Source organism: Macaca mulatta, chromosome 10 (genome assembly GCF_049350105.2).
Source record: "Macaca mulatta isolate MMU2019108-1 chromosome 10, T2T-MMU8v2.0, whole genome shotgun sequence".
NCBI lineage: Eukaryota > Metazoa > Chordata > Mammalia > Primates > Cercopithecidae > Macaca > Macaca mulatta.
This window is the reverse complement of record NC_133415.1, coordinates 7,238,879-7,251,054: the sequence shown is the minus strand read 5'-3', so window position 1 is coordinate 7,251,054 and position 12,176 is coordinate 7,238,879. Positions and strand designations below refer to the sequence as shown.

General features: G+C 51.5%; 1 protein-coding gene and 1 long non-coding RNA gene across 9 annotated transcripts in view; both read left to right on the top strand.

Moving 5' to 3' along the window:
- Nucleotides 1-7,800, top strand: part of PARVG (parvin gamma) — a 52,723-nt gene extending 44,923 nt beyond the window's left edge. For all 8 annotated transcript variants that reach the window (XM_077949384.1, XM_077949380.1, XM_077949383.1 and 5 more), the window contains one exon: nucleotides 4,983-7,800. In XM_077949384.1, coding sequence (XP_077805510.1) covers nucleotides 4,983-5,101 — 119 coding nt within the window. In that variant the 3' untranslated portion in view covers nucleotides 5,102-7,800. The remainder of the gene's footprint in view (nucleotides 1-4,982) is intronic.
- Nucleotides 7,801-8,229: 429 nt separating this feature from the next.
- LOC144331609 (uncharacterized) lies at nucleotides 8,230-10,331 on the top strand. Its single transcript, XR_013398908.1, has 2 exons — nucleotides 8,230-8,360; nucleotides 9,633-10,331. It is a non-coding gene; the product is annotated as an uncharacterized LOC144331609 (long non-coding RNA).
- Nucleotides 10,332-12,176: the final 1,845 nt, after the last annotated feature.

Below are 12,176 nucleotides of genomic sequence, written 5' to 3'. Positions count from 1 at the left end.
ACCCCAGGCAAATCACTTACCTCCCTAAGCCTCAGTTTCCTTCTATGTCAAATGGAGGCAAAAGGAATCTATTCTTTATAGGGCTATTAAAAAAGTTGAGTGTCTGGAGAGCTTGAAGTTTGCTGGACACATAACATTCAATAAATGTCAGATGACATCATCGGTGTCATCACCACCACTGTCACCATCATCACCATTACATCTCATTATCACCGTCATCATCCTCATCATCACCTCCACTGTCACCATCACCATCACATTGTCATCACCTCCATCATTATCATTGTCACTGTCATCACCATCACATCATCATCATCACCATCACCACCATTACACCACTGTCACCATTATCACCACCATTACACCGTCACCAACATAACCACTGCATCATCACTATCACTACCATCATCATTGTCACCATCACCATCATTGTCACCATCATCACTACTATTGTCACTATCATCACCATCACATCATCATCACCATCACCATCATCATCATCATCACCATCACCATCACCATCACCATCACCATCACCATCACCATCACCATCACCATCACTACAGGCACAAAAACAGTGCTGGAAGGCCCTTCTCCATAGGTCCGGGTGAGGATGCAGTGACATGAAGTACGTGAGGTTAGAGGCCTGGCACGTCTCTGGCACTCAGAGTTAGGCACTAAAAGGCCAGCTCATCAGGTGAGTCCTACCTGGATTTTGTGTCTCAGCTTCTAGGCTTTGCTTGTTGGAGACCCACAGCAGCACCTAGCCCTGGGTAAATACTTGTGGACTGACCCACTAACATGACCTCTTAACTCTCCTGGGTGAGTCAGATCTAGACCTGCTGCTTTAACTTGCAGCCCACCCAGCTGGCCACCCCAGCACCCCAGGATGCCAGTGTTCAAGCGGGGCTCAGCTCTGACTTGAGCCCATCTTCTCGGCCCCTGTGCTGGGCTGGTAGGCTCACCAGCTCAGCTGAAAACACAGGGGCAAATGGAGAACCTGTGGCTCCATAATGCCTCTCCTTTCCCCGGCTGTCTGGAATAAGAGGCAGGAGTGTGATATGGGAAGTCCTGGCTCCAGTCTTACTGGGCCCCTTAGCAGCTATGTAGTTTTGGACCGGTCCCTGCCCCTTTTGAGCCTGAGTTTCCTCATCTGTAAAATGGAATGATCCTGCCTGCTTAGTTCAACCTCCAGGATGGGAATCCATCTTAAGGATGAACTGCAATAATGGTGGGCAGGGTTTTGAAAAGTGCTATCAGCTAAACAATGGCCATGGCTAGCACTGACTGGGGTCTCTACCTTTCTTCAGGAGCCATGGCCCAGATGGCCTGGCCACTCACCAAGCCCATCTCCTCTTCCTGCTGGGCACGCAGCTGGACTGCATGCCCCGCCTTATTTGCAATCCAGCGTGGTCATATAAATGAGTTCTAGTCAATAAAATGTGAATCAAGTGAAACACAACATTACTGAGCCTGGTCCTCAAACCCGGTCCCCTGCATGACCTGATACTCTGATACCCTGATGCTCTGGTGATGCCAACAAGCCTGGTGAGATTGGAAGCCATGTGCTGAGATGCTGGAGCCACAGACAGAGTCACCCTGGGAGGAGGGCTGTGTGCCAGTCAGGAACACTCATTCTGAACTGTATATGAGCAAGAAATATTTGAACTCCTACTCATTTGGTGTTTGTTACAGCAGCAGTGTAGCACTTGACTAAAACAGCTGCATCAACTCTATTTAATCGTTCATTTTATTTCAATTAGATTTTTCCTTTCTAGAAGTTTTATTTGCTTCTTTTTCAAAATATCTTGGCCTTTTTGTAGTCTGTTCTTTATTCATATTATTCGTATTTTTGAACCCTTCCTTTAATTCTTTCTATGGATTATCTTTATGTTCTGTTCTGTGTCTGATGACGCTAATATCCAAACCTTTGCAGCTTCACTGTGCTGTCTGTTGTTTACCTTGATGCTTGCTCATGGTGCTTTTTCCCTTGTGGGTCTTTGTGGGTTTTGATTGTGGTCCTTTCAAATTAATTGTGGAGAATTCTTCAAGGCGTAGGCTGAAAATGGGAACCACCGGAGATTATTCATATCTCCTTCTGCCGGGTGTGTAGGGTCACTCCAATTTGCCTCTTTTATATGAAAATCCTAGCCTAAGGATTTGGGGTCCACACAGCTAGTGTAAAACCCATGTTATGGCTGTGGTTATGAGCCCTGGCTGAGCCCATCTGGCTGGTGGTTATGACTCTTTAGGGGAGGTTTTTATTCATTTTTTACTCATGTCCAAGATTGATGTAGACCAGTATCCTTGCTTTCCCTTTCTTCAGCCCCTCCTTTACCATCTTATTCCAATAGTGACAGCACAGTCCTTTGGGGGATACCAGCTTTATGTGGGGTTTCCTGATCGTTTTTCGAAACAGAGTCTCACTCTGTCGCCCAGGCTGGAGTGCAGTGGTGCGATCTCGGCTCACTGCAACTTCCACCTCCTGGGTTCAAGTGACTTTCCTGCCTCAGCCTCCTGAGTAGCTGGGACTACAGGCGCCCACCACCACGCCCAGCTAATTGTTGTGTTTTAGTAGAGATGAGTTTCACCATGTTGGTCAGGCTGGATTCGAACTCGACCTCAAGTGATCTGCCTACCTTGGCCTCCCAAAGTGCTGGGATTACAGGTGTGAGCCACTGCACCCCACCGGGTTTCCTGATTTCCCTTGCTGGGTGGGCCCTGGCTTTCCTCCCATGCCCAGGGCCATATGTGGTCATGACAAAGGAAGATCAGGTAACCAGGCGTGGCCGAGGTCCCCCAGGCAAAGCCAGCTTTGGCAGCTGCTCACCTCTTGGGATTTCACGTTCACTTGTACTTCTCTGGTATGTGTTTTCCTTGTTCTTGCTCAGTGTGGTGCATTTTAACACATACATTATAGATCTCTCTATATATGCACATATAAAATATATTCATATACATATATACATATACATTATATTTTTCGTTGCTTTGCAGTGGGACTCTTGTTCAGCAATTAAGTCTGCCATACTGTGGAAAATAGAAGCATTCTCTGGTAGCATATAGTAGATTTTTAATAAGCAGCAAAAAGTATCTTTAAAATCCTCCCTCTCCATTTCGAGTCCCCACATGGAGGCATCTGCTCTTCCACCATCCTCCTCCATTCAGGAAAGCCCTCCCCGTGCCTAGCTCTGTCTCCCAGCCCAGCCCCGCCCCTGAACCAGCCAGACAGTGGGGGAGGGGTTGAATTTATCTATAGATAGTCTTCTCCATCACGTTGGTACAGTCAGCCTTCGATGTCTGCGGGTTCCACATCTTCAGATTCAACAACCTTGGATCAAGAATATACAGAAGAAAGGCAGGGCACGGTGGCTCATGCCTGTAATCCCAGCATATGGGGAAGCCGAGGCAGGTGGATCACTTGAGGTCAGGAGTTTGAGACCAACCTGGCCAACATGGTGAAACCCTGTCTCTACTAAAAATACAAAAATTAGCTGGGTATGGTGCGGCATGCCTGTAATTCCAGCTACTCGGGAGGCTGAGGCAGGAGAATCACTTGAACTCAGGAGGCGGAGGTTGCAGTGAGCCAAGATCATGCCACTGCACTCCAGCCTGGTGACAGAATGAGACTCTGTCTCCACATACACAAAAAATAATACAAATTTTAAAATATAGTATACTGTTTACATAGCATTTACATTGTATCAGGATTATAAGTAATCTAGAGATGATGTATAAGTACACGGGAGGATATGTGTAGGTTACATGCAAATACTAGGTCATTTTATATCAACGACTTGAGCATTTGTGGATTTTAGTATCCTCGGGGGGTCCTGGAACCAATCACCAGGATACTAAGGGACAACTGTATACACCAGCCAGAAAAGGCTTTGGTGCTTTCTTCTCAAGGACACAATTAGTGTGGGGTGTACTGGGAGATGAAATCTTCTGGAAGAGCTGGTCCTGACTCTGCTGGAGGGCAGAGTGGGCTGGGGTAGCTGTTCTGGAAGAAGGAAACAGCCTGAGCCCCAGGGGCTGAGGGAGGTAAGAAACAGGTGTGAGGGAGCCCACAGCCTAAGACGGAGACTCAGCTTCCCTGTGGGCTCACCTGCGGGAGGCAGAGGCCCCAGCTGACCCGGCGCAGCAGGCACGTTCTACATCAGCATCAGGCAGAGCGGATTTTTTTTTTTTTTTTGACAGGGTCTTGCTCTGTTTTTCAGGCTGGAGTGCAGTGGTGAGAACATGGTTCACTGCAGCCTCAACCTCCTGGGCTCAAGCAATCCTCTCACCTCTGCCTCCCGAGTAGCTGGGACAACAGGCAGGCATATGCTACCATGCCCAGCTAATTTTTAAAATTTTTTAGAGGTGGGGATACACTGTGTTGTCCAGGTTGGTCTCGAACCCCTGGCCTCAAGTGATCCTCCTGCCTCAGCCTCCTGAAGTGCTGGGACTACAGGTGTGAACTACTGTGCCTGGCCAGACAGAGCTTTCTAATGGGCAAGAATGGCATCCATGGCCTTAGAGGCAGTGAATCCCCATAGAGAGGGGTGTCAGCAGAGGGAGGAACCACCTTCTGGGGAGTCTGCACAGGGTTCCGGCCTCCAATGTGCAGGGGAGAATGGGGTGCTCCTAATGGGTTGGGTTCCACACCCAGGGCCAGGTGCCTTGTTCAGGCCACCTTGGGCACAGACCCTATGCCCTGTCCTGTCTGCTCTGGCTGTCAAAATCTGGGCTGTGGTGGTCAGACAGGGCCCATCAGCTGATGTCCATTCACCATTTAGGAGCTCCTGGGGACAGGTAGGATGTCATTGGGACCAAAGGTAAGACCAGAGTCCCTGGGTCGCGTAGAAAGCGTCGGTCATACTATTCTCATGATGCCGCTCAAACCTAATCACACGTCTAACTCATCTGGGGGTACAGGCAGACTCTGAGAGGACAAGGCCTTTCCCCACTCACAGCTTGGGTCTCCCCCTTCCTTTTAGGGCAGGAGGCTGCGACCTTGAGATTCCAGGGCATCACCCTCCCAGTTCTGGGCTTCTCAGAAGCAACCGCCCCACCGACCACCCGCAACGCACACACATCTCTGGCCGTATTTCCCTAGGAGCAGCTGACAACAGGGTTCTGTGGTGCTGTGACAGTGGGCCAGGTGTGATGTGGTGATGGTTTCCGGAGCAAGGGGCAGGATCCCTAAAGAGCAGAGTGGACTTCCTAGGAGCTGGGGCAACCTCAGAGCTCCTCCCTCCCTCACACGGCAGCTTCCAAGGTACTGGGAGGGCCCCAGTCATGCATGTGCAGCGGCATGGTCTCGAATCACTGCGACCTTCGCCTCCTGGGTTCAAGCGATTCTCCTGCCTCAGCCTCCTGTGTAGCTGGGATTACAAGCTCCCGCCGCCACACCTGGCTAATTTTTGTATTTTTAGTGGAGATGGGGTTTCACCATGTTGGCTAGGCTGGGCTTGAATTCCTGACCTCAGGTGATCCGCCTGCCTCGGCCTCCCAAAGTGCTGGGATTACAGGTATGAGCCACCTCGCCTGGCCCACATGGTGTCGTTTCTATATACCTGGTAAGAGGAAAATATCTTTGTGTTTCTTTAGTTAAAATGACAAATGGTAGAAGTTTTGCACCCCGTAATGCCTGGACCTGGACCTGGAGCTATTGAAATGGGGTTGCTCCAGAAAAGCTGTGCTCTGAGACCCCCAGGGCTGGGACACTCGGCAACTCCTTTCCAATGGAGCCCCCCGCGTTCCTGCTCCAGACCTGACCTGCCTTCCCATAGTTGGGGGATCCTGCAGGTCTAATCACCCAAGCTGCTCTCTAGCAAGGTAGCAGCTGCGCACAGACGGCCGGGTTCAAACCCCTGCTCATGCTTTCCCTGCGTGGCCACTGCCCCAGGGAGGCTTCCTCATTGTGGGGGTGTGGGGGTGAGGATTCTGATGCCAACCATAACAGCTTCCCGTCTTTCCTGCCTTCCAGTTTCTTCCAGCGGCCTGATAAACCTCCACGCATGAGAGAACCATGGTTTTGGGTCTTGCCATGTTCCTGGCCTCTCTGGTTGAGGAATCTGGCCAGGGACCAGCGGGGGTCTCAGCTCCCCTCCCCAGTTTCTGGGGCCTCAGGTGGGAAGGCTGGACAGGCAGGAGGTGACCGGATCCTGGGGGTGAACTCATCCTGGGGCGGGGGTTCACTCCCACCTCGGGTCCCAGGTGGACTTGGCTGGTGCTGCCAATGGAGCAAGGGGGCACAAGTGGCCTCCCTGTGTGCCTTGGGCTTCTCAGGGTGTGAGAGCAGGGCTCTGAGTGTCCCAGGAGTGGTCATACTCCCTGGCCTCACCGTGCTTTATGATGGAGGCAGTCACAGCTGCCTTGTCCTCTGCAGAGTCCCGAGGTGGCACAGGGCATCGCATGGTGAGGGGCTCAGTGTGCTGGCTCAGGTCTCTCTTCCTTCTTGTATAAAGCCACTAGTGCCACTCTCGTCATAACCCATTAATTCATTAGCCCATTCATCTATTAAGCTTCTAATCTGTGAATGGATTAACCCATTCACGAGGGCAGAACCCTCACAATCCAATCACCTCTTTTTTTTTTTTTTTTTTTTTTTTTTTTTTGAGATGTAGTCTTGCTGTGTCACCCAGGCTGGAGTGCAATGGCGTGATCTCAGCTCACTGCAACCTCCGCTTCCCTGGTTCAAGCAATTATCCTGCCTCGGCCTCCGACTAGCTGGGATTACAGGCGTCTGCCACCACATCTGGCTAATTGTTTTGTATTTTTAGTAGAGACGGAGTTTCGCCATGTTGGCCAGGCTGGCTTTGAACTTCTATCCTCAAGTGATCCACCGCCTTGGCCCCCCAAAGTGCTAGGATTACAGGCATGCGCCACCGCACCCGGCCCCAATCACCTGTTAAAGGCTCCACTTCTCTTGGCTGGGCACGGATCACCTGAGGTTGGGGAGTTTGAGACCAGCCTGACCAACATGGAGAAACTCCGCCTCTACTAAAAATATACAAAATTAGCCAGGCATGGTGGCGCACACCTGTAATCCCAGCTACTCAGGAGGCTGAAACAGGAGAATCGCTTGAACCTGGGAGGCAGAGGTTTTGGTGAGCCGAGATGGCGCCACTGCACTCCAGCCTGGGCAACAAGAGCAAAACTCCGTCTCAAAAAAAAAAAAAAAGAAAAGAAAAAAAGGCTCCACCTCTCAACACTGCCAAATTGGCGATTAAGTTTCACATGAGTTTTAAAGGGGATCAGTGGGCCACTGTGGCCTCAAGAGCCTTGTAGGGTTTGAGATGTGAGAGCCGAGGACCACCAAGGAGAGGGGGCTGCGGAAAGCAAATGATGGATGACCCAGCAGGGGATGGGACCTCATGCAGGCTCTGTGAGCAGCTGGCTGTGCAGAGCTGTTCCCTGCTGGGCAGGCAGCTCAGATCCTCTCCTGAGTGAAGACAGAACGTGTTTCAAATGCAGCTTTCCTAAGGGCACAGCTTCTGTCTCAGAGCAACTCCTAGGACAATGTGGCCTGTCCGGAGGGAGCCGGGAGGAGGGCACTGGGAAGGTCCTGGGCCTTTTCCCTTCCAGGCGCCAGCAGGGAGCTCCACCCTGGCAGGCATGGGGAGAGGCCGGAGCGGCAGGCACCATGACCAGCTGGAGCGGGGACGCGTCTGACAAAAGACTTCCCCCACCCCCTGATTTGTGAATCTAATTTTAGGAAAAATTTTACACAGTGTAAAAGCCTTTAAACACATGTAGCTACACATTTTACAAGCTGCTTCTATCGATAAGAATAAAATTACATATAAGAAACATCAGCTTCAAGCAAAACTACCCTCCATTCGAGGACACATCTCACTGGGGTCACTTGCTGTGGAGGTGGAGGCGCACCGATGCGTTTGCATCAAGGCCGCTCCTGGCAGTTTGCAAGTATTATTTGAGTTCCTGCACATTCATTCCACAGGAGCCCAGAGCCGCCAGCTCACAGCCACAGCCTGGCTGAACTGGGCGGGGTGGAGGCGGTGTGGGGGGGGGGGCGGGGGAGTTCAATGGGATGTCCCGGGGCCAGGGCGGGATTCAGGAACTGGAGCCAGATGCTGAGAGTGGCCGTGACCTTGCAGTGTTAAAGAAGGTATGAGGTGGGGGTACCCCACTCCAGGACCAGCCTCTCATCTGTGCATCCCACTCATATTTATGGAGTGCCCCTCACCTGAGTGGTTTTGATCCTTCTGTGAGTTAGCTCAGGGTTACCATAACATATGACCACAAGCTGGGTGGCCTAAATCAACAGCAATGTCTTCTCTCACAGTTCTGGAGCCCAGCATCCGAAATCTAGGTGTCGGCAGGGTTGGTTCCTTCTGGAGGCTCTGAGGGTGAGTCTGCTCCGGGCCCCTCTTGCCCAGCCTCCAATGGGTCCTGGAAGCTCTTGGCATTCCTTGGCTTGTGGCTGCATCCCTCCCCTCTCTGCCTGCAATGTCACGTGGCCTTCCCTCTGGGTGCCTTCTGTGTCTGAGTGTCTCAAACCTCCCTCTCCTTTCTCTCATGAGGATGCCAGTCAGTAGATTTAGGTCGAGCTTTGTCTTAATCACATCTGCAAAAGCCCCATATCCAAATAAGGTCACGTTCACAGCTCCTGGGGTTAGGATGCAGATGTGTCATTTTGGGAACACTGTGCAGTTCACTGCAACCTCAGAGAACTGAGGGATGGAGTTTTCCTTGATGAGGTCTCTGCAGGGCTGCCCCCCGGGTGACGGAAGCTGGCACAGGGGCCCAGCAGAGGGGGGCCAGTGGCTGAGGGGAAGGAGCCAGAGGGGCCTCAGTCCCAGGAGCAGCTGCCTCATAGTCTGGCAAGCACAATAAGCCCGGGGCCTCAGGGCCTCCACAGGTCTGGGAGCAGCCAGACCCGGTGCCCCAACTCGGCCCCTTCTCTGTGGGTGTCTTAGTCCATTTTTTGTTGCTTATAACACAATACCTGAAACTGGGTTTTTAATAAGGAAAAGCAAATTACTTCTTACAGGTACGGAGGGTGAAAAGTCCAAGGTCAAGGCACCGCATCTGGTGAGGACCTTCTTGCTGGTGGGGACTCTCTGCAAGAGTCCCAAGGTGGCACAGGGCATCACATGGTGAGGGGCTCAGCATGCTGGCTCAGATCTCTCTCGCATCTTGTGTAAAGCCACTAGTGCCACTCTTGTCATAACCCATTAGTCCATTAGCCCATTCATCTGCTAAACTCCTTATCTGTGAATGGATTAACCTTTCATTCACAAAGGCAGAACCCTCATGAGCCAGTCACCTCTAAAGGCTCCACTTCTCAACACTGCCAAATTGGCAATTACGTTTTACATAAATTTTGAAGAGCACAAATATTCAAACCATAGCAGTGGGCCACTGTGACCTCAAAAGCCTCCTCAACGTTTCTGCCCTCTGTGATCCCAAGCCCACCCAGACTCTCCTCCCAGCACTACTCAGAGCAGACGGGTAGACCAGAAGACCTAGAGTTGGTGGGGGTGGGGAAGGTGGGGAGGTGACCTGGGGGAGAGGCTGCTCAAGGGTGATGCACACCTAGACAGGTGGCCTGTACCCTGCGACCAAGTGCCCAGTTGCCTTACTCCAGTTTTTTTGTTTGTTTTTGTTTGTTTTTTTAGACGGAGTCTCACTGTGTTGCCCAGGCTGGAGTGCAATGGCACGATCTCCATTCACTGCAATCTCCACCTCCCAGGTTCAAGCAATTCTTGTGCCTCAGCCTTCCGAGTAGCTGGGATTACAGGCATGCGCCACCATGCCTGGCTAATTTTTGTGTTTTTAGTGGAGACGGGGTTTCCCTATATTGACCAGGCTTGTCTTGAACTCCTGACACCCAAGTGATCCACCCACCCGCTTTGGCCTCCCAAAGTGCTAGGATTACAGGCATGAGCCGCCGCGTCCGACCCTCCAGTTTTTGATCCTGGGACTGACTCTTCCCCAGCGAGAATGTCAAAGGTGCCTGCCCACCTCTGGGAATTCCCTCCTGAGTCCCGTCCCTCTGTTAAGAATGCTGCTGTGACTTGTACCCACACATAGAGCTCCTTCCTGTCACCCAGCTGTCAGCTTAGTTGACACTATTCAATGTCAACTAATGCGAAAAGCCCCATCGCCCTCTCCTGTGGCCTTGTGTCCTCCGCACTGCGTAAGCAGGAGCTGGAATCTCCTCCGCCTCTTCCCTGCGCTGCTGGGTGTAGGTTCCTGTTTGTTTCTCCACTGACGGCAGGGACCCTGAAGGGACCAATTCACGACATCCCACGTCTAGAAAAGTGCTCAACACATTACAGAAGAAGTTTGTCAAATAAAGGAACTTTCTGACATTCTGAAGCGACTAACAATGGCATGGACCACTTGGTGGTAGTGAGTTCCCCGCCATTGGTGGTATTTAAGCAGCAGTTGGATGACACTCAGAGGGTGCATTAGAGAGACAAACACAGGAGGTAGAGTTCAAGCTTAGGGCAAACACAGATCCTTCTCAGGGTCTCTGGTCATTCAGTGTTCCCTTCCCTGCTACCATCTTGCCCTGAGACCCTGGGGGATGCCTTTCTTCTCTCTGAGCCCCAGTCTCTCAACAGTTCTAGAAAACAAAAGGTGGCAGCATCTATTTGGCTGAGCCACCCAGATAGAAAAGACTTTGGAAGGAAAGGCCAATATTTATTCGTTATCATATTCAGAAATTAGACTGGGGAGCCACAAATAGATATTTCTAACAAGAGCCCGTCTGTCCCTGCCTCTCAGGCTCATCCTTCACACTCCTTGTTCATGTCACGTCTTGCTGCCTCCCGCACTGGGGGTTTGGCTTGAATATTTGCCAGCTGCTCAGTTATTTTCTGGGGTGATTCATGGGAAAGTGGGACGTCCAACTGCAGTTGGGATGTTCTTTTAAAAGAACATGTGCCGCTCCCAACGGGGCCACATCGGAGCGAGGCACAGGGCTCGTTCTCCTCTGGGGATGGGCGTGCGGGGGTGGGGAAGAGCTAAACATGTGCCATGGACTGCAAGAGGCCCCATCAAAGCCCGGGCTTCCCCAGGGAGCAGTCCGTCTGTTTTGTGCCCTGCCACAGGTGCTCCATTCCTAGCATCAGCATTCATGCATCCGCTGTTTCTCCATCTTATTTTATTTTATTTTATTTTTTGAAATGGGGTCTCACTTTGTTGCCCAGGCTGGAGTACAGTGGTCCGATCACAGCTCACCACCGCCTGGAATTCCTGGGACTACAGGCATGCAACACCACATCAGGCTAATTTTTACAATTTTTGTAGAAACTGGGGTCTCCTTAGGTTGACCAGACTGGTCTCAAACTCCTGGTCTCAAGCAATCCTTCCCGCCTCAGCCTCCCAAAGTGCTAGGTTTACAGGCGAGAGTCACTGTACCCTGATTGTTCCTCCATCTTCAAAAACAGTCTTGATCTCTACTCCTGCCCTCCACTTTCATATTTTGTTTGTTTGTTTGTTTTTAAATGGAGTCTTGCTCTGTAGCCCAGGCTGGAGCGCAGTGGCACGATCTCAGCTCACTGCAACTTCAGCCTCCTGGGTTCAAGCGATTCTCCTGCCTCAGCCTCCCAAGTAGCTGGAATTACAGGCATGTGTCACCATGCCCGGCTATTTTTGTATTTTTAGTAGAGATGGGGTTTCACCATGTTGTCCAGGCTGGTCTCAAACTCCTGACCTCAGGTGATCTGCCTGCGTTGGGATTACAGGCGTGAGCCACGGCACCTAACCACTTCCATGTTTCTTTACCCCTCTGGATAGCAAAGCTCTTTGAAGGAACGAAACTCCTCCCATCTTTCTTGAACACCCCCCTCCAGCACACTCTTGACCCTGTGGATTCCCTGAGGCTTAATGAAGTCAGCAGTGACCCCGAACCCAAAACCCAGGGTCGGCTGGCAGATGTCGGCTGTCTGAGCCACCCACTGAGTCTGAGTCTGCCGGCTGGTCTCTCTCCTCCTTGCTGCCCTCTCCTCACCTGGCTGCCTGGACTCTGCTGCTGTCAGCCTCGCTCCCACGTCTCTGGTAGTTCCTCCTCACTCCCTTGCTGGCTCTATTTTGTGTCCTTGACCTTGAACGTGTTGGGGAGTTCTGGAGCTCAGTCCTTACTGTGTCTTGTTTTATTACCCTCTCATTCCCTTACTGATCTCATCCTGCCTCGGGGTTTTAAATGCCCTCCA